The 23,143-nt window shown below is 39.5% G+C and overlaps 1 protein-coding gene across 1 annotated transcript; it reads right to left on the bottom strand.

The window, feature by feature from the left end:
* Positions 1 to 1,036: 1,036 nt before the first annotated feature.
* LOC129688429 (olfactory receptor 14C36-like) lies at positions 1,037 to 18,024 on the bottom strand. Its single transcript, XM_055623251.1, has 5 exons — positions 17,908 to 18,024; positions 16,685 to 16,766; positions 10,230 to 10,356; positions 2,507 to 2,609; positions 1,037 to 1,984 (listed from the first exon to the last, which is right to left on the bottom strand). The coding sequence occupies exons 1-5, from the start codon at positions 18,022 to 18,024 to the stop codon at positions 1,037 to 1,039; spliced, it is 1,377 nt and encodes a 458-aa protein (XP_055479226.1).
* Between the last annotated feature and the right edge of the window lie 5,119 nt (positions 18,025 to 23,143).

The raw sequence follows: 23,143 nt of genomic DNA, 5'->3' as shown, positions 1-23,143 counted from the left end.
CAGTAACCAAGTGGTTTTTCCTAGTAGGGAACAGGGACTATTTCTGACAGGAACTCAATGGCAGGCTCTTAGATCTCCCCTCTCCCAAAGGGAGGAGCAGCCCTGCTAGGCCACAGAGGAGGACTTTGCAGCCAGTCCTGAAGAGACCTGATAAACTAGGGTCAGATGAAAGGGGAGGAGGACCTCCCCAATCAGTGGACTTAAAGGGGCAGGGAGGAGATGAGAGAGGGAGGGTGGGATCGGGAGGGAATGAGGGAGCAGGGTATAGCTGGGATACAGAGTTAATAAAATGTAACTAATAAGAAAAAAAATAAGAAAAAACAGAGTCCCACAGCCAGGCAGTATGCAAACATTGAGAGACTTTGGAACAATCAGGTCTAAATGGCATGCCCATATCAAATCCTTCTCTTCTGGGCTCACGGACTACAGTACAAGAGAAGGCAGAAGGAGTGTATGAGCCAGAGGTGATGGAGGACACCAAGAAAACAAGGTCCTCTAAAACAGGATGAGCTATGCATCTATGAATTCACAGAGACTGAAGCAGCATGCATGGGCCTACATGGGTCTCACCAGATGGAGTCCTAGAGCTGAAATGAGAAATGGACACACGCCCCTATCTCTAATCCAGAAACAATCTCTAATGGATAACCACTTTCATGTGTAAATTTAGGTTCCTCCAAGGGTGACACACTGGGTAAACAAACTGCTATTTGTTTCTTTGTGCTTTTTCTTGGGCTCTTTTCCATCTGTTTGTTCTGTGCTATGCCGATGCACTAATTTTTGTTTTGTTTTATTACACTTTATATTTTAATGTACTTCATTATTAACCCTTAGAAATCTGTTTGTTTTCTAACAAGAGACAGAAAGGGAATAGATCTGGACGATGGAACAGGTGAGAAGGAAGGAGCTATGAGGGATAGAAGAAATGGAAACTATAATCAGGATATAGTTGAAAAATATTTCTTCCATAAAAGGTAAAAAAAATGGTATGGTGTGGATGTGTGTGTGTGTTTGTGCATTTTTTAATTTTATTCAACTATGAAAAATATCTTAATGTTACCTTTCTGACAGCCTCCTTCATCTGTTTGTTTCTAAGACTATAGATGATAGGATTTAAGAATGGAGGAACAATGGTATAAAATACAGAAAGAGTAATCTCCTGGATTACTTTTAAGGCTACTGGAGGTCTTAGATACACATAGAAACCAGTACTGAGAAACACAGAGACCACAATAATGTGAGGGACACAGGTGGAAAAGGCCTTCCCTCTCTCTCCTTTGATAGGAACCTTCAACACAGTTGATAATATCTGAGCATATGATGTGGCAATGAAGGTAAAGCAGCTACCACCGATCACAATGGCAGAAAGAAGAAGTAAGAGTTTGTTGTTAAAGGTGTCTGAGCAAGAAAGCTTCAGCAAAGAGGGGACATCGCAAAAGAACTGAGGGACCACATTAGAGTGACAGAAGGAGAGCTGGAACGTTTTGATAGTGTGCACTCCTGCAATGATAAGAGAGCTAAAGAGAGAAGCCAGTGTCATCTGAACACAGAATTGGTGGTTCATAATCACAGGGTAGAGGAGAGGCTTACAGATGGCCACATAGCGGTCCTGGGCCATGATGGTGAGAAACAGAATCTCTACACATGCACAAAAGAAGACAAAAAAGATCTGTGCTGCACACCCAGCCACAGAAATTTTCCTGTGGTCAGTGAGAGAGTTGACACAGGCACTGGGGACAGTGACAGAAACGTAGCACATGTCTAAGATGGACAGATTCCTGAGGAAGAAGTACATGGGAGTGTTCAGGGTCTGGTCAACTGTAGTAGCGATGATGATGATAAGGTTCCCTAACAGGCTGCCCAGGTACACCAGAAGGAACAGCACACTGAGCAGCAGCCTGAGCTCCCAAGTCTCAGCAAAAACCGCCAGGAGGAACTCAGTCACCAGGGTGGAATTGGCCGTAATCTCACAGTACAGGTTTATCTGAAAAAGAAAAGCAATGACAGAATAACTTAAATTAATTGATTGATCACTAGCATTTCTCTTAAAACTGTTTTCTGTTTTCTAAAACTGGTCCTTATGTGTGAAAAATCAAGTATTTGTTTCTTTGGCTTGCATACATTTTTTAAATCATGCTTTGTTTCTTTTTTAAACTTTTTAATGTTAATTACAGTTTGTTAACTTTGTATCCCAGCTGTAGATCCCCTCCCTCATTGCTTCCCAAATCCACCCTCCCTCCTTCATCTCCTCCCATGCCCATCCCCAAGTCCACTGATAGGGGAGGTCCTCCTCCCCTTCCATCTGATCCTAGCCTATCAGGTCTCATCAGGATTGGCTGAATTATACTCATCTGTGGCCTGACAAAGTTGCTCCTTGCTCAGGGTGACTTGATCCAAGAGCCAGCCACTGAGTTCATGTCAGAGACAGCCCCTTTTGCCATTACTAGGGAACCCACTTGGAGACTGAGCTGCCAAGGGCTACACCGGTGCAGGGGTTCTAACTTACCTCCGTGCATGGTCGCTTCGCTGTATGTGCTGTCTGTCCAATTGTATGGCATGATGTGAAGCACTTAGAAACAGTTTCCATAATAATAACAATCTGATAAATCCTATTGTTTTAATAAAGGTTAATTGATTAATATATGCTAAGTTCCTCTTCCACATAAACAACCTGAATGAATTAGGAATGCCCAGGGAAATTTAACATCTGGGATGTGTTTTTAAAATTTTGTAGATGTATTTATTTTCATTTATGTGTTTACATGAAATACATTTATGTTTTATGATTATTTTTGTATACACACATATTTATATCCATATGAGAAAGGATGGGAGAAAGCAGTGAAAGTGAAATACTTGGACATAAGAAGACAAGTTGGGAAAGAGAGAGAAAGATGATCATGGAAGAAAGGGGAGGTTAGGAAATTATCTCAATCAGTTTTTGGAATATCTGAGACTACAGATTAGGCCATTTCCCTGGAAACTTGGTGCAGTTAACTTCATATGCTTGAGGTAGCATTTTCTCTTCTTGGAGAAACCTCATGTTTTCCAGAAAAATCACTTATATTACAGATGATCGTTTCTTTTCAATTTCTTTAAACCAAGTGTTTGAATATGTGAAGAGTATCTAAATACATATTCACAGAAACACCTGATGTATTGCTTTGCTAGCTGGTTCCTGAAACAAAACAAATTTGTACAAAGTACTAAACAGGAGGCAATGCATGATAGCCTTTATTATTATTTATTACAATTTATTCAATTTGTATCCCAGCTGTGGCCCCTTCCCTTCTTTCCTCCCAATCTCACCCTCCCTCCCTCTTTTCCTCCTTTGCCCCTCCCCTAGTCCACTGATAAGGGAGGTCTTCCTCCCCTACTCTTAGACCCTAGCCTATCAGGTCTCTTCAGGACTGGTTTCATTGTCCTCCTCAGTGGCCTGGCAAGGTTGCAACCCCCAGGGGCAGGTGATCAGAGGGCCTGTCACTGAGTTCATGCCAGAGAAAGCCCTTGCTCCTCTTATTAGAGAACCCAGTTGGAGACTGAGTCTAGGGGCTACATCTGAGCCAGGGTTTTAGGTCCTCTCCATGCATTGTCCTTGGCTAGGGTATCAGTCTCTGCAGGACCCCCCAGGGATCAGTTTTATTGGCTCTCTTGGTCTACTTTTGGAGCTCCTGTCCCCTCCATGTCTTTATATCTCTCCCTTCTTTCATAAGATTCCCTGCACTCTGCCCAATGTTTAGCTATGAGTCTCAGGCTCTGCTCTGAAACCTCAACCAATAGAGTATTTCAGAGGCTGATAGCTTTTATGTTCTTAAACATTCAACTCCAGGTTTGGCTGACATTAAAGTACACTGTGTAATATCATGATCAACAAACTATCAAATTACCTAAATAATGCTCAATACAAAAACAGTAAGGTATAAAATTTATAATCAAGTATAGGGCTGTTAAAATTCTGAGTTCTTTTTTAACTTTAATTTTATTTTTTATATCAATTACAGTTTATTCACTTTTATCCCACCTGTAGCCACTTCCCTATACCTTCCCAATTCCATCCTTCCTTCCTCTTCTCCTCTCATGGGCCTCTCCAAATCCACTGATAGGGGAGGTCCTCCTCCCCTTCCATCTGATCCTAGCCTTTCAGGTCTCATCAAGACTGTCTGCACTATCTTCCTCTGTGGCCTGGTAAGGCTGCTCCACACTCAGAAGGAGGTGATCAAAGAGCCAGCCCCTGAGTTCATGGCAGAAACAGTCCCTGTTCCCCTTACTAGGGAGCCCATTGGGAGGTCAACATCTGTGTAGCGGTTCTAGGTTATTTCCATGAATGGTCCTAGGTTGTGCTATCAGTCTCAGAAAAGAGCCCTGGGCCCATATTTCTTGGTTATATTGCTCTCCTTGTGGAGCTCCTGTTCCCTTCAGGTCTTTTGATCCCCGTTATTGAATAAGATTCCCTAAACCCTGCCCAAATTTTGGCTATGAGTCTCAGCATCTACTTTGATACATTGTTGAGTAGAGTTTTTCAGAGGTTCTGTGTGGTGGGCTCCTGTCCTGTTTACTATTTTCTCCCTCTACTTATGTCCATCTTGTTTGCCTTCCTGAGTGAGGATTGATCATCTTACCCTGGGTCCCCCATCTTGCTTAGCTTCTTCAGGTATGCAGATTTTAGTATGTTTATCTTACATTATATGTCAAATATCTACTTATAAGCGAGTATATACCATGTGTGTTTTTCGGGTTCTGAGATACCTCACTCAGGATGATCTTTTCTAGTTCCCACCATTTGCCTGCAAATTTCATGATTTCACTGTTTTTAATTGCTGAGAAGTATTCCATTGCGTAAATGTTCCACAATTTCTGTATCTATTCCTCAGTTGAGGGGCATATGAGTTGCTTTCAGGTTCTGGCTATTATGAATAAAGCTGCTATGAAAATGCTTGACTAAATGTCCTTGAATACTTGATCATATTTCGGATATATGCCCAGGAATGGTATTACTGGATCTTTATCATGTACAACAACAGATTGCAAGGAGGTATCTCCATCCCTGATCTCAAGCTAACTACACAGCAATAGTAATAAAAACTTCATAGTATTGGCATAGAACCAGAATAGTGGATCCATGCAACCAATTAGAAGACCTAAACAAACAAACAAACAAACAAACAAACAAAACCCACACACCTACAGATACTTTATTTTCTGACAAAGAAGCCAAAACCATACAATGGATAAAAGACAGCATCTTCAACAAATGGTACTGGTCTAACTGGATGTTTACATGTAAGAAAATGCATATAGAACCATACTATCACCCTGCACAAAACTAAAGTCCAAGTGGATCAAAGACCTCAACATAAAACCAGACATACTAAATTTGTTAGAAGAAAAACTGGGGAAAAGCCTGGAACTCATTGACACAGGAGACAACTTCCTGAACAGAACATCAACAACACAGGCTCTAAGAACAACAATCAATATTTGGGACCTCATGAAACTGAAAAAAATTCTGTAAAGCAAAGGACAATGTATTTAAACTAAAATGACACCCTACAGATTGGGAAAGTATCTTCACCAATCGAATATCTGAAAAATGGCTAATAAACATACTGTTTATTAGGTTAAATAGCAACAAATCAACAAATCAAACAAACCAATTAAAAATGGGGTACAGAGCTAAATAGAGAATTCTCTGTAGAGGAATATCGAATGGCAGAGAAACACAGAAATGTTAAATATCCTTAATCATCAGGGAAATTGCAAATCAGAATGACCATGAGATTTCCCCTTACATACATCAGAATGGCCAAGATAAAAAACTCAAGTGACAACATATGCTGGAGATGGTGTGGAGAAAGGGGCACCCTCCTCCATTGCTGGTGGAAATAAAAATTTGTACAACCACTTTGGAAATCAGTCTATCACTTTCTCAGACAATTAGGAATAGTGCTAACTCAAGATCCAGCTATACCACTCCTAGGCATATATCCAAAAGATGCTGAAGTATACAACAAGGACATTTGCTCAACCATGTTCATAGCAGTTATGTTTGTAATATAGGAAAACATTTTTACAATATTTAATACCATTTATGTATAAAACTTTCAATCTTATATAAAAGGGAATGTTTCTACTGTGAAAATAAAATCTTTTCCTAATGTTTGATACAACACAAAATTGATGTTCTTATTTTATCACTTTCACTGAATATATTATTGGGAAATTTTTCCAGAACATATTGGCAGAAAAAAAATAAGTAAAATTAAGGTGTCTGCACTATCTTATTGGCCTTCTGTGTGGTTTGTTGTTGTTTGTTTGTTATTTTATTTTTATTTTAAAATACAATTACATATCTCCCTTACATTTTCTCCTTACAAACCTCCCTGAAATATCCTCTTACTCTTCTTCATATCCATAACCTCTTTTTAAGTTGTTACTGCATGAACAAATCTATTTGTATACACATATATATTCCTAATTAAGCTTGTTCAGTCTGTGTATTTCTTGTATATATGTTGTCAGGAATGACCATTTGGCCCTAGACAACCAATTTAAAACCAGTCAGTTTCAATAAAATTTAAATATTACACTTTTTGATTGTCAAAACTAAATATACATGTTTAAAAAATAAGCAAGTGCACTTTTAATTCCCGAATAAATATGGAAATAAATTATTGTATATTGAGTTTCTGAATGTCTCCCTCAAAGTTGAATATTCATATTTGCACACTTTTAGACTGGTATGCCAATACACATGCATTTAATCAGACTTGACGCAAGAATATTTTGTTAACATCATACGTAGCAACAGATGAGAAGAAACACTGATCTGAAAAGATACGTATCCTGTTTGATGAACCATATCAAGTTTTTTTGTATGCTTAGAAGAAAGAATGACTTGTCTTGGAGGAATAAAATATTTTAAAACTTCCTACGATGAAAAAAATACACACATTTATAGCTTCTTATTTTTCCATCTATAAATGTAATTTTAAGTTTCTGGTGAAATCTGAAGACTGGTTTTAATTCATTTTTAAAGATTACCATTTCATGTTTATGAGTAATAAGAAAGTTAAAGGTTTATAAATGGTTTTAAAAATTTACTTCAAAATTTAATGCCTTGATTTTAAAATACTAAAGAAATTTATTCTTGGTTTTCTTCTGAAAGCTATGTGCAGTTGAAATGGAATTTAAAGAGGCAAGTTTAATAAGACTGAGCGTTCTCTTTATCAGTATTTTAAGTTATCCTATATACTTGATACATCAAGCATTGTCTATCTCTTTCAAAAAGGAACAGTGGATGATTTCAATATATTAAAATATATATTCCTAGTAAAATAAAATACGAAAACACAGTCAGGAAAGTCTTCATGATTCAGCCAGGAAAAAAGCCTTATCACCGTTGGGAGAGGGACTAGAGAGCTGGCTCAGTAGTTAGAGACATTTGGTAGCTATGCAGAGGAACGGGGTTCAGATTCCAGCACCCACGTGGTGGTTCACACTGTCCGTAACTTCAGCTCTGGAGGATAAAACACTCTTTGCTTGGCCCAAAGGGTACTGCATGAAAATGGTAAGCACATATTCATGCAGGCAAACATTTTATTTAGGAGTTTAGGAATACACGAGTATGTTTGCAAATAAGTATGTATGTAAGCTTGTAACATCAATCAATGCCAAAAGAGATCATGAAATTGAAAGTCAGCAAGGAGAGTATATGGGAGGGTTTGGAGGGAGGAAAAGGAATATAGAGAGAACATAATTATATTATAATTTCAAAAAGCAAACAAATAACTCTTAAATGTGTTAAAAGAAGGTTTACATGATGTTTACACAAGTCAATATGTATCTACCTAATTATGTAATACGTAAGTATATTGCTATTTTTATATAAATATGGTATAAATTTAAAATATAAGTGTATTATATGCTTTATAAAATGTTTTAATACTTACAACTTTTTTGGAATTTGTTTATATACAGTGGTGTATATTTTGTAAATATTGGATAAAGGTTTGCTAAGTACAAAGTGTTAGTTCACATAGAAACACAATGACCTGCTTTTGTGCTTTATGCATGACACTGTACTGTATCACACTCCTCAATATTGCTGGCACACTTAAAAAAATCTCCCATAAAATAGCAAGATTTTTCTGTGATTGCTTTTCTCTGAAAGTAATAGACTGTCTTCATACATTCTTCTAATGAAATTACTGGTCGTTTCTCAGGTGAAAAACATTACACGCATTTTTCCTAAATAATCAGGACTTGTAACTGGAATTCCTTCTCCATCTTAGGACCTCTCAAACCGAATTAAGGCATTGCTGGGAAATTTCTCCATAAATAAGAGGAAAAGATCGGGATAGTGACCATGCTCACAGGACACTCACCCAGGCGTTGCTCATCTTTCAAAAATGAGAAGAGAACGAAGCTCTCCGTTAACTTTCCCAACTCAAAGTCTTATGGATACTTCCACCAAATGTTCCTGTCTATTATGATTGCCGTAAGTCTCAATTTTTAGCAAAACACCAGTCTTGCCTTTAAAGATTGACTACTCTTGTTCTCTTTTATCTAAAATGTGGCTGTCCTCCTGAGTGCAAAGGCTCTGATGACACAGTCCTTAATTGGACAAAGTGCCCAGAGGTAATTTAGATAGGTGATGATTTCCATAAAACTGGTAAAAATGGACCCAATTAAAATCCAGGAATAGACGTAGGCTGTAGTGGCAGAAAAGGTGTCACCAGAGTCACCTGAAAGTGTGGCGATGATGACAGAGATAATGAAACAGTACAGGAAGCACACAGATAATATCCATCATCTCAAGAATGTGTCCGGCACTCTTACGGAGCTCAGGAAAACATCCTCTGTGGTATTAACATCTCAAACCAAGCAGATATTCAACATCTCTCCTCTCTTTGGGGTGATATGCTAACCTATGAGAGATGCTAAAAGAACAGAATGGACACTGTGCCCTTTAAAACCATAAAAATTCTGTAACATTTGATTCCTAAGGATTGAAACAAGAATGCAAGGCTTTGAACACCCATTAGCTATTGTAACACAGAGATCAACTGCATCCAAATCCACATGTCACCTTTCAGTTTTTTGAGTTTGTGAAAACACGTTTAAGTCTTTTAGTTACTTTTTGTAATTTTTAGAGATGTGTAAGGATTATGTCAAAATGTAAATTATGAATCACCCTCAAATATTCTTTAAAAATACAAAACATTTCACAACAGAATAGCCCACTGGTCATGAAACTTTAAGAGGTTGCAGTGTTACTGTTTCTCAGTTGGTTCTTACAATGTTGGATACTGGAAAGTAAAAGATTTTCAGATTTGACATCCTCATTTAAGTAGAAAGATTAGAAGACGCCATCAATCCAGGGCTACAGTTTCTGTCTGAAGGACATAAACTGAATGCAACAAGAAAATGAGAATACATGCTATGTTTCCAGTTCTTTCTTCATAGGAGAAGGTCTGAATTTGTTTTGTTTTGTTTCATGTTAAATATTTTAAAAACATTTATTTTATTATTTAGTTTATATTAACTTATTTTTTAGTTTACATTTTAATTAAAATATAATCTCATCACATCCCTCCCTTCAGTTCCATTTTGTCTCCTCCAGTTCCATTTAGGAATTAATTGGATGACACTTAGAAGTGGTTTGTGGGAGAAGTGTGGGAGAGTTTGGAAGTTGGCATCAGAAAAGGCCTAGCAAGTTGTAATCAGAGCTTAATGGGCCGCTCTGGTGGGAGGTGAGAAGACGAGAGTAACAGGAAAAAGATGTGAGCAGCGGACGTCCATCTCGAGAGGTTCTAGTAGAAAACACAGACACTTGTGAGAATCACTGCCTCCACGACGCAAGTAACTTTCAGGCCGTAAAACTCAGGATGTAGATAGCATTATCTGACAATAAAAAAGCAAAGACCTAATCCAACCACATTCATTGTTCTGGGAAAGTCTATAAATGTACTATCCTTACTTTTGGGCTTCTGTAGTTCTGCTTCTGGCTAGCTGTTCTTATTAACTGAAGAATGTCCATCCAGTATATGGTATTTGTGCTGAATCGAAAACACCCCAAAAGACTCAGGGCTACTCTGAAATCCTGAAAACCCAGCATAGTCTCAGACTGGCTGAAAAAGAATTTCTACTGGTTTAAATCGGCATTCAAGTGATCTTTAGGGGGTAGCCCACATTTCTGGAAGCCCAAGTGAAATCTCAAGAAACCAGACCTTAAGACATCTGGGCTCTCAGAGCCATGGCGATGGGGAAGAATGCAGTGCTCAGAGACTTCTGGGGGAGCACAACCTGCGATGTTCCATGTCCCCAGGACTCCGTTCAGCCAATCACTGCCTAATACTTCAAAGGAGTATGACAATCCACCAAAAAAAGAAAGAAAAGAAGGAAGAAAGAAGAGAAGAGAAGAGAAGAGAAGAGAAGAGAAGAGAAGAGAAGAGAAGAGAAGAGAAGAGAAGAGAAGAGAGAAAGAAAAAAACATATTAGAATGTTTCTTGAACTGTCACATCTGGAGGTACGTCTAGTTAAGGTGCCTTCTTTTCATACACGTAAATGAGGTCCGTTGCAGCAGGTAACCAGTGTCAGAATCCATTTAAGATGTCACTGGGCTCTCTTGTCCAGGTGTATGAATATGTGGTAGCCACCCCTGGTTGTCCTCTTGTGACACACAATACTCAACACCACTGCTTGTGTTTTTCTCTGTGTGTCTTATTATTTTTTTCTGTCAGTACTATTTTTCTTTATTGACCAGTAGCTTGATCTGGTATAAAAACCCCTAGCTTAAAATCTGGGCCCTCTTATTGGGAACTGGAATTCCTTTGACCATGTAAATTGCCCAGAGAAACCCGAAACTTCTGCTTTTTTTGGCAGAGCACCTGATTATTTGATGCCTGTTTCCTAAACTGACTCAGGCTCTTGCTCAGGCCAGGCCAGGCCTGTTCCCGGTGGGGAGGCAGAGAGGAGGCAGACCTCTCATTGAGGACTTTCTGCCATGGAGAGATTGCTCACAAGGAGGGGAAATAATTCCCTGAGGTATGAACTCCCTCTGCTCTCCTGGGTGCTCTAAGCAGCTCTGGGGAAGGGGAAAGGAGAAAATTCCATTCCTTTCTGCTCCATGATATATATCATCTTATCAAGAAATAATTTGTATAAAAATTCAAAATGTCCATCCTTTTTGCCTTTCGAGATGGGGATTGAGCATTTTGTCAGGGTCCTCTCTTGATTAGTTTCTTTAGGTGTACAGATTTTAATAGGTTTATCCTATATTATATGTCTATATGAGTGAGTATATAACGTGTGTGTCTTTCTGCTTCTGGGACAACTTACTCAGGATGATCCTTTCCAGGTCCCACCATTTACCTGTAATTTCATGATTTCCTTATTTTTCATTGCTGAGTAATACTCCATTGTATAGATGTACCACAATTTCTGCATCCATTCTTCAGTTGAGGGGCATCTGAGCTGTTTCCAGCTTCTGGCTATTACAAATAAAGCTGCTATGAACATGGTTGAGCAAATGTCCTTATTGTGTACTTGAGCCTCTTTTGGATATATGCCTAGGAGTGGTATGGCTGAATCTTGAGGAAGCGCTATTCCTAGTTGTCTGAGAAAGTGCCAGATTGATTTCGAGAGTGGTTGTACAAGTTTACATTCCCACCAGCAGTGGAGGAGGGTTCCCCTTTCTCCACAATCTCTCCAGCATGTGTTGTCACTTAAGCAATGCTCAATCCCCATCCTGAAAGGCAAAGAGGATGGACATCAGAAGAAGGAGAAAACAGGGAACAAGTTAGGAGCCTGCCACAGAGGGCCTCTGAAAGGCTCTGCCCTGCAGACTTATGGCCAACTGTTGGGCAGAGTGCATGGAATCTTATGAAAGAAGTGGGAAATAGTAAGATCTGGAAGGGACAGGAACTCCACAAGGAGAACAACAGAACCAGAAAATTTGAACACAGGGGTCTTCCCAGAGACTCATACTCCAACCAAGTACCAGGCATGGAGATAACCTAGAACCCCTACACAGATGTAGCCCATGGTAGTTTAGTGTCCAAGTGGGTTACATAGTAATGGGAAGAGGGACTGCCTCTGACATAATCTGATTGGCCTGCTCTTTGATCACCTCCCTCTGAAGGGGGAACAGCCTTACCAGGCCACAGAAGATGACAATGCAGCCACTCCTGATGAGATCTGATAGACTAAGATCAGAAGGAAGGAGAGGAGGACCTCCCCTATCACTGGACTTGGGGAGGGGCATGTGTGAAGAAGGGGGAGGGAGGGTGGTACCAGGAGGGAAGGAGGGAGGGGCTTATGGGGGGGAAGTGAATAAAGTGTAATTAATAAAATAAAATAAAATAATTCAAAATGTTCCTTCCAGTTTCAAAAAAAAAATGTAGAAATGCTGCCCCCAGGCCAAGTGGTTGGCAGAGCTGTTTCCTGACAGACAGTGCAACATAGACAGAATGGATTTCTTTTCTGCCCAACACTGACCTAGGAGTCTTTAAACAATTTTCACCAGATCCTCTTTTAGAAGGAATAAAGAGAGCTGCTAAAAATATTTTCTTTATCTCACAGCTATCCCCAGAATTTAAATGTATGTGTGTGTGCTCAGGCACACACATATATGTTAAAAATTGTAAAACTCGTTCTTGCTGGAGGTAGGTCATAGATGTTTAACAACAAAGAACTTACCGAGTGACAAGACTTTTTTCACACACTGAAAGCCATTGTCATCTTCTCTGATGATGAGGCATAGTTAGACTTACAGATAGCCAGCAACATTTTGAGGTCTTGCCCTCTGCCAGAAGAGTTTCTCCACCATGAAAACCTTCCACCTAATCACCAGATATAATTAGCCTATCTCTCAGATAGAAAACAAATTTTCCTGGGGGTCTGGGCAGAAATCAACCTGACAGGACATACTGAACTCCAAGTTTTTATAATTTTTCAAATAACAAGTTCAACTACCCCATATCCAGATTAAACAAGGCCCACAGGCCCTGGAAACAAAAAGGAAATTGCAGTATATATTGCTCACCCTTGGGGAGGGGAAAGGAATTCTGGAGCACTACCAGTCACTCTGGCATATAGTTCACCTCTTTGTGAAGAAACCTGGGAATTCTGGTTCTCATGTGAAAAATTCTTCAAGACAAACAGATGTACCACTCTCTTGAACCTGAGAGATCATCCGTCAGCCTGACATTGGCAGAGGTGAGTCAACCCATCTTTGCTTTTAAATGGACGGAACCAGAGGGAAATTATAGCAGACAATCTACCTGGACCAGGTTGCTCCAAGGACTTTAAAATTTTCTAACCCTGCTTGATGTGACGCTAAATTTTAGTTTCCAGTCCTTCCAACATAGGCTTTCGAAGACCATACTCTTATAAATGGTTCTCCCCATAGTCTCTAAAACCAAAATAACTTAATTTTTTTCCAAAATAACTTTTATAAAAGGACAACTGAAGGCTTTCTGCAAGAATTATAGAGCCGGAGCATCAGACTGTCAGCTAAGAAATCCCCCCCCCAAAAAAAAGAAATCCCCAAACTTGTACCTTAGAGATTACATTACTTTGGTATCAGGGAAGGGAAAGCAAAAAAATTCCATCCTAGATCATGGCCAGGGACCTCAGCCCAGATCAAAAATTGTTGATCTAGCCCAGGTTTCTAGATGGTGAAAAGGAAGGTCCATCACCATTAACATGGGAAATGGCCAGGCTTTTACTACCATGTGTGTCCATGGTATAATCTATAGAGTAAAAGCTTCTCAATACCGGGGAAAGGGCAGTAAAAATAAATCTTGACCCTCCTAGAGACTATTTGGATTTCTGTACAAATTTCTATTTGTCACTCTTCAGGACATCATAAAGATGACTCCCCTGACACAAGCGATAACTGAGCTAGTAGCCTGGCTGCTGGACAAGTGGTCATCATATTATGGTGACATAATATTTCTTGGTACGGTGTTGACTGAAAAAAAAATGAACAGCTCAAGCCTGTAGGTTTATGGAGGACACCAGAGGGTAAGATCAGTATCCACAAAGCAATTGGCAGGACTCTGGTAACTGCCTTTCATCAGGCTACTCGTTGGGTCCAGAAAACCTACTGAATTGCTCAGACCAAGCTATGGTATGACTGGACAGCCTGATGTGGATGTCTCAACCAGAATCCAGGATTGTGCTCAAGTAAATCCAAAACAGAGAGCTCTTACCCAGGCTGGCATCGGAATGAGAGGCCAACACCACAGAGAATTGTGGGAAACCAACTTCACTGAGTTGTAGTTTGCCAGGTAAGAATATGAATATTTGATAGTCTTTATAAACAATTTCCAGCTGTATAGAAGCAGTTACAACACGAACTGGAAACTGCTCAATAGTAGCTTAATAGCTCCTTCAGAAACTCCCTAGCAATGGGGCCCAACAATGACCTGGCTTTCATAGCCCAAACCCTTCATCTAATAGCTAAAGATTTAGGCATAAATCAAAAAAGTTCACTGTGCATACAATCCTCTGAATTATAGCCAAAACAAAACCCTTCCAATAACGGGTGGATAGACCTCTTTGCTTTTCTTTGCTTTGGGCCTGCTTCACTTCATATGGGGATGGATTTACCCCCTATGAGATTATGTCTGGAAATCTTTCTCATTTACTTCCCCAGCTCAGAAACATGAAGTTGGCAAAACTCTGTAACCATTCCTTTCTCAAGTAACTATAGGTCTTGCCCTCCTTTACAAAGGCTAGTCATGGGAATAGCCAAGAGACCTAGCTAAACTCTAGGCCCTAGAACCAACTTAATTACACTTTGGGTTCACCACACCCAGGTCGAAAGAATGGAAGCTGCAGACTCCAATGCCAAACTGACTGTCTCCCAGACTATGGAATCACAAAAATTAAGGTTTCACTGAGCCAAAGACCCTTCCGTTTCCTAGACTGCTACCTACTCCTGAGTCTTTTGCTTTGATAGGTTATGAGTATAGATAGGGTCAGGGTCCACCACCTACCACCCTCTGTTTTGGACCAGATATAGGAGAGATAACTAGCCTGACTATAGACCAACAATCTATTTTCCATCCTGACCTTCAGTCATTCCCAGTAAACATTTAATAACATTAATGGTCCTTAGGACAAATTACTCTTCCTTAGAGCTTTATGTGTCCATGATTTGATTCATCCACTAAGACCAGTAGGAAATGTAACAGACCCCTGGAACCTTAGTAAGCCTCCAGACTTCAGCAAAACTAACTTAATGAGGGAAGTATCATTCATCCCCCAAACTCGGCATATCGACAGGACAACCTACCTAAGAGAAAACAAAAACCTAATCCATCTCAATCCATAGTTCATGGTAAGTCTCTAAATACACTAACCCTGCTTTTCAGCTTCTGTAATTCTGCTTCTGGCTATCTTGTTCTTGTTAGCTAAAGTATGTTCACGCAGAATATATGTTTTGTGCTTAAAAGTTCATCTGGAGAAAGGCTCAGGGATACGCTGGGCTCCTGAATACACTGTAGTCTCAGAGCAGCTGATGAGGCTATCTATTGGCTTAAAACCATGTCCAAGTAGCATTCTTTGGTGGATACCCCAGAAGACTGTAAGACTTGAGGGACCACAGTGAATTATAACAGAGGGTTAAGGTTATGTTCTTAGATTTTAAATCAACTAGAGGTCAATAATAATAATAAAGTACAGTTTTCTTCTATTATCTTTGTGAGACTGTGGGGTTGAGCATTTCGGCACGCTGAAGTAAAGCAGTTTCACCGGATTTTGACATTTTTACTAGCCACGATGGAGCAGAGATTTCTGTGGTGACCTATAGAGTGTTGTGCTTGGCACTGTACTCTTGGCAAAATAAGCCAGATGCATAAATACAAACATCATGTGTTCACACAAATGTCTACATCCTCCACAGTTCACCCATGGAGGCAGGTTGCTGGCTGCTCCAGATGGAGGCACCGATTCACACGAGTGAGGCTGCTCCCTCATTGCTGCCTGGGTCCTCATTCAGAGCCCTGAGCTCCTTGCTGCCACCTGGCCTGATTCTGTCAGCACAGCTAAAAGAGCAGTCACACTTTAAAAAAAAAATTATTATTATTATTATTATTATTATTATTATTTACTACAATTTATTCAATTTGTATCCCACCTGTGGCCCCCTCCCACTCCCCCCCTCTTCCCCCTATGCCCCTCCCCTTGTCCACTGATAGGGGAGGTCCTCCTTCCTTTCTATTTGACCCTAGCTTATCAGGTCTCATCAGGACTGATTGCATTATCTTCCTCTGTGGTCTGGCAAGGCTGCACCCCCAAGGAGAAGGTGATCAGAGAGCCAGCCACTGAGTTCATGCCAGAGACAGCTCCTGCTCCCCTTACTAGGGACCCCACTTGGAAGCTTAGTCTATGCACTACATCTGAGCTGGGGTTTTAAGTCCTCTCCATGCATTGTCCTTATTTGGGGCATTGGTCTCTTCAGGGTCCCTAGGTCTCAGTTTTTATGGTTCTCTTGGTCTCATTTTGGAGCTCCTGTCCCCTCCAGGTCTAACACTTTTTGAGGGAAAATCTTTCTTCCTGTACCTCAGGATGAACTGAAGATCTTCTGGAATGGATCTCAGTTCCATGTCCCACCCTTCTCAGCTCAAAGACAGGAATTCCTGGGAGAGGCGGAACCTTTGACCCCACAGTTTACCCCTTTCTGCACAGAAATAGAAGACGCTTGGGCCTTCTCCCGGGAGAAGTGTATACTTCTGGCCAGATGGTGTCTTGGCCTCCTGGGAGACACAGAAGCACACCTTATAGCACTTACCAAATGCTTCATAAATTCTATTCCATTAAATTCTCCCAACAGTCAACTGGTGTCTCTACTCTGTTACACTGGACTTTACATGAAGAAATGAAGCCTTAGTCAGTTTGTATGGCACAACCTTCCTTGCACGTAGGAACTGACAGAATCAGGGTTTAAAATACATCTTTCATATCTTTCTTCAACTCCAAGGTCACTGTTGTTCACTTCCAGATAATGAGGCCTAATTGTCGAATTGTTAGTTTTCAATGTCAGTGGATACTGCTATCTAAAAACGAGTCCTAGATAACTAAGTCTACAAGATAGTGAGGGGAAAAAAATCATAGAATAAAAAAAAAAAATACTTTGAAGTAACTTGAAGTAATCAGTTTTGTTCTAATTTTTAGAAACACCTAATATTAATTATAGAAATTGATTTATTTTCGTTTTTGACAATGAAATTTAGTGAATAAATCAGTGTAATGGAGACCAAACACAAAAATAAAATAAAATAAAATAATAAAATAAAATGGCTGTTTCTATTGTGATTCTCACACAGTACCCAAAACCGCTCCAAGCGCCAATCCCACTGAACCCTTAGGTTCTACAGTGAAGTCTGGTTTACATTAATTTCCTCATCTCGGTTTGCCACCTCACTGTTAAGTAATACAGAAAGTAGGGAAAGCAGGGAACTTGCCAGCCGCCCCTCCCGCCCGAATAGCACCCCCATCAGAATGTAAATCAGCTTGTTGCGGCAGAGAAGAAAGTATTCGCAGCGGAGGTAGCTGCTCTGTCTACTTCCCGTGAGGCTGTGGGTGCTCACGTGACTCCTGTCAACTAGGTAGCACAGCTTTCCCGGAAAACCTGCCCTATTCCTATTGATCGCGATGAAGTTCTCCTCCTCAACAAAGTCTCGTGCCTGTGTAAGGAAAATCTATGAATGTTTTTCTGCATAGAATTATTATAGCTGTTATTATTTGGTGGTTTTCAGGCAGAGTCTCTTTATTTAGCCCAGGAGGCCGTGAAACTCCCAAGTTAGTCCCGCCTTGCCTCCTCACCCCCAACACGGTGATAATTTTATTACAGCTTTAAAATTGCTTATTTTTTTTAACATTCGGAGTTCCACATACTGTCCTGATGACTCTCTTACAATCCAAATTCTTAAGAAATGCAATATTTTGGAGACCCAAAATAATCTCTGCCGCACTTGCTGTATTTCCTGGTTCCACAAATATGAAATCGGCCATATTCGCCAGTAGGTGGCGATATCCTACAAGTAAAATTGGTTTCTTTTTTTTTTTTTTTTTTTTTTTTTTTTTCCCTTTGGACAATATTTATGCTACTTCATTTTCTTTTTTTTTTTTTTTTAGTTACATTTTGTTAACTCTGTGTCCCAGCTGTATCCCGCTCCCTCATTCCCTCCCCAACCCCACACTCCCTCCTTGGTCTCCTCCCTGCCCCTTTCCAAGTCCCCTGATAGGGGAGGACCTCCTCCCCTTTCATCTGTCCCTGTTTTATCAGGTATCTTCAGGGCTGGCTGCAAAGTCCTCCTCTGTGGCCTAACAGACTGCTCCTCCCCTGGGGGGAGGTGTCAAACAGCCTGCCCTTGAGATCCTGTTAGAAAATTTTCCCAACTTAAAGAAAGAGATGTCCATAAATATACAAGAGGCCTACAGAACACCAAATAGACTAGACAAGAAAAGAAACACATCACGTCACATCATAGTCAAAACACTAAATCTACAGAACAAAGAAAAGATATTAAAAGCAGCAAGGGAAAAAGGCCAAGTAACATATGAAGGTAGACCTATCAGAATCACACCAGACTTCTCATCAGAAACTATGAAAGCCAGAAGGGCCTGGGCAAGCATCATGGAGACTCTAAGAGATCACAAATGTCAACCGAGACTACTATACCCTGCAAAGCTTTCAATCAACATAGATGGAGAAAACAAAATATTCCATGACAAAACTAAATTTACGCAATATCTATACAGCAAACCAACCCTACAGAAGATACTAGAAGGAAAACTCCAATCCAACGAAAACGAATTCACCCAAGAAAACAGGGCATACAGATAACATCCCAACAAAAATGAAAAGAAAACAAGCAATGAAACAAGGTAAGATCATCGACTCCATTACAAAAGGAACTAACATGCATTGGTCAATATTATCTATCAATATTAATGGACTCAACTCACCAATAAAAAGACACAGGCTAACAGAATGGTTACGGAAACAGGACCCAACATTCTGTTGCATCCAAGAAACACACCTATGCAACAAAGATAAACACTACCTCAGAGTAAAGGGCTGGAAAAATGTTTTTCAAGCAAATGGTTCCAGAAAACAAGCTGGAGTAGCCATCCTAATATCTAATAAAATAGACTTTCAACCCAAGTTAATCAAAAAAGATAAGGAGGGCCACTATATTCTCATCAAAGGAAAAATCCAACAAGAGGACATCACAATTTTGAATATCTATGCCCCAAATACAAGAGCACCTACATTCGTAAATGAAACAATATTAAAGCTTAAATCATACATTGATCCTAATACCTTAATAGTAGGAGACTTCAACACCCCACTCTCATCAAGGGACAGATCAACCAGACAGACACCAAATAGGGAAATAAAAGCACTCACAGAATCCCTAAATCAAATGGACCTAATAGATGTCTACAGATCTTTTCACCCAAACTCAAAAGAGTACACCTTCTTTTCAGCACCACATGGAACCTTCTCCAAAATAGACCATATAGTTGGTCACAAAGCAAGCCTCAACAGATACAAAAGGATTGTATACTCTGGTTTCTCTTCAGATCGTATAAATCTTTCGCCTTTTACTAAAATTGGTTTCTTGAGCAGGATAATTTTGTAAAAGTTCCAACGCCCTTATACACTGTGATCATTTTTTTTAATCTTTCAGAATTGCACATACTTTCCTGTTTTTTTCTCTTGTAATCAAAGTTCTTAGAAAATTCAATGTTTTTTTGAGATCCAAAATGTGTATTTTAAAATGTGATTTTTAAAAGGTGTATATTCTGTTAATGTGCATTCTGATATAATGAGAAATTGGCTTCATGGTCAAATTTTCTTTGTAATTTTTCCACCCAGTAAATTGGAAACAGCTCTTCACTGTGAATGGAGGACATTATCTCTGCTTAAATAATGGCAGAATTTTTTAAAGAATACTTATACTTGAAAGTCTTCTAAATCGAAGTTTACTGAGAAGAGTATGGCAGTTGTGCATGTTCAAATTCCCAGTTTTCAGGCAGGTTCAGGGCTGCACCCCTGTAATCCCAGCATTGGGGAGACAGAGGCAGGCAGATCTCTGTGGGTTCAATACCAGCCTGGTCTACAAAGTGTGTCCAGGACAGCCAAGGCTACACAGAGAAACCCTGTCTCGCATAAATAGAGAGAGAGAGAGAGAGAGAGAGAGAGAGAGAGAAGAAGAAGAAGAAGAAGAAGAAGAAGAAGAAGAAGAAGAAGAAGAAGAAGAAAGAAAGAAAGAAAGAAATATCATTTCCAGCTCCCCCTTCATCTGTTGAGTGTGGACCGCTCATCCTCTCAAATGTAGTTTAGAAGAGTTTGCTTTGTTTCTCACTGGCAGCCACTGTGAAAATGTTCTCAAACCAACTTTCTTTTAATATGGCAAATTTGTGGGAAACATGATCCAACTTCATTTAAATGTGTGCATCCGAGAAAGACAGATGTGCCTTGTGTGGAAGGGTGTTAATATTTATGTTTATAGATTTAAATATCTTGTTATAGGAACATTCCAGACTCCTCCAAGAACATGGAGCTTATAGTAGTCGATTCTTCCATAGGTGAGTTTATTGGCCCCCTTCAAAAACAGGGATTATTCTGGAGGGAATAATTTGGCCGAAGAATTCTATCCTAGCATAGAAAGATGCACATTATCATGGAGGTAGGAAGCTGTGGCTGGTTTCACATCTCTTGCCTTGCTGTAGGGCAGACTTCATGAGTAATTAACAGGCATTTTCCCACCCTGTATTACAGTGTTGGTTCAGCAAAACCTCATTTCTTAGTTTGCCTCCTCTAACAGATTCTCTTCACTATGGCAACAAATACCTGTTGAATGCATAAGTCACAAACTTGAAGAATCTTTTGTTTTTGAATGATGCATAAGACTTTATATAGGGATTTGTGACATATCTCATTAAGCAGAGAGCATCTTCAGATGAGCCTGACTAAAATTGTATCTCAGCATCCCATTTATAGATGGACAGTGGGAACTGACTCCACATGATTGTATTCTGACTTTCACATGTGCATCATGACACACACTTGGTTTCACTTTTCTCTTTTCACAAGCCTTCTGTCCTCTTGTTCCACTTTCCCCAGGTCTACTCTCATAGTTCGCTGTGCCCCTTTCCTACCTTGTTCCCTCTTTTCAACCACTACCTCCGTCTGTTCTATTTCCCCAACTGAGTGAGATGTACGCTTCCTCTCTTGGGTCCTCCTTGTTACTTATCTTCTCTGGATCTGTGCCTTGTAGTATGCTTATCCTGTACTATATGGCTAAAATCCACTTATAAGTGAGTACATACCATGTGTGTCTTTCTGAGTGTGGGTTACCTCACTCAGGATGATCTTTTCTAGTTCCATCCATCTGCCTGCAGATTTCATGATTTCCTTGTTTTAATTGCTCAATATATTCCATTTTGTAAATGTACCACAATTTCTGTATCCATTCTTCTATTGAGGGACATCTAGGTTGTTTCCAGATTCTGGCTATTATGAATAAAGCTGCTGTGAACATAGTTGAGCAAATGTCCTTATTGTATGGTGGAGTGTCTTTTGGGTATATACCCAGGAGTGGTATAGCTGGGTCTTGAAATAGCACTATTCCCAATTTTCAGATAAATTGACAGATTTATTATCACATTGTTTATGCAACTTTGCACTTCCACCAGCAATGAAGGAGGGTTCCTCTTTTTCCATATCTTCAACAGCATGTGTTGTCACATGAGTTTTGATCTTAGTCCTTCTGACTTGTGTAAGATAAAATCTCAGAATTGTTTTGATTTGCAATTCCCTGATGTCTAAGGATGTTTAGCATTTCCTTAAATGCTTATTGGCCATTTGAGATTTCTCTGTTGAGAATTCTGTTTAGTTCTGCGCCCCATTTTTAATTGGGTTATTTTGTGTATTGGTGTTTGATTTCCTGAGTTCGTTATATATTTTGAATATTAGCTTTTTGTGGGATGTAGGTTTGGTGAAATCTTTTCCTAATGTGTGGACACTATTTACACTGTTCTTTGTCTTAGAGAAGCTTTCTAGTTTCAACAGGTGCCGTTTACTAATTGTTCATCTTAGGGTTTCAAGAAGTCCCATTCATTAACTTTTCATCTTGATCATCTAATAGATTTAGTGTATCTGGTGTTATATTGGGGTTTTTGATCTTCTTGCTTTTGTGCATGGTAGTAAATATGGATCTATTTGCACTTCTCTAAACGTAGACATCTAATTAGACTAGCACCATTTGTTGAAAATGCTGTCTTTTTTTCCCCATTGCATGGTTTTGGCTCCTTTGTAAAAAAATCAAATGTCTGTATGTGTTCGGGTTTATTTCTGGGTCTTTGATTCAATTCCATTGATCTTCCATTCTGTGTCTGTGATAGTACCATGCCGTTTTTATTACTGTTGTTTCATATTACAGCTTGAGACCAGGGATGAAGATAGCCCCAGAAGATCTTTTATTGTACAGGACTGTTTCAGCTATTCTGGGTTTCTTTTTTCATATGAAGAATTATTCTTTCCAGGTCTGGAAAGAACTGTGTTAGTATTTTGATGGAAACTGCATTGAATCTGTAGATTTCTTTTGTTAGGATGGCCTATTTTACTATGGTAATTCTGCCATGAACTTGGAAGATCTTTCCATCTTCTGTTATCTTCTTCAACTTCTTTCTTCAGAGACTTGAAGGGTTTTTTGTTTGTTTGTTTTTGTTTTGTTTTGTTTTCATACAAGTCTTTCACTTACTTCGTTAGAGTTACACCAAGGTACTTTGTGTTATTTGTTGCTATTGTAAAGGGTGTTTTCCCTTAATTTTTTTTCAGCCTGTTTGTCTTTTAAATACAGGAGGGTTACTGATTTCTTTTTAATTAATTTTGAATCCAGCCACTTTGCTGAAGGTGTTTATCAACTGCAGAAGTTCCCTGGTAGAATTTTTTGGGTCACGTATGTATACTATCATATGATATGCAAATAGTGATACTTTGACTTCTTCCTTGCCAATTTGTATCCTCTTGATCTCCTTCACTTGTCTTATTGCTCTAGCTAGGACTTTAAGAACTATGTTGAAGAGATATGGAGAGAGTGGGCAGCCTTGCCTTGTC

This window comes from Psammomys obesus, unplaced genomic scaffold (assembly GCF_907164565.1).
Source record: "Psammomys obesus unplaced genomic scaffold, mPsaObe1.curated_primary_1811, whole genome shotgun sequence".
Lineage (NCBI taxonomy): Eukaryota > Metazoa > Chordata > Mammalia > Rodentia > Muridae > Psammomys > Psammomys obesus.
The sequence above is the reverse complement of the archived record's forward strand: the minus strand, read 5'-3'. Positions and strand labels throughout refer to the sequence as shown.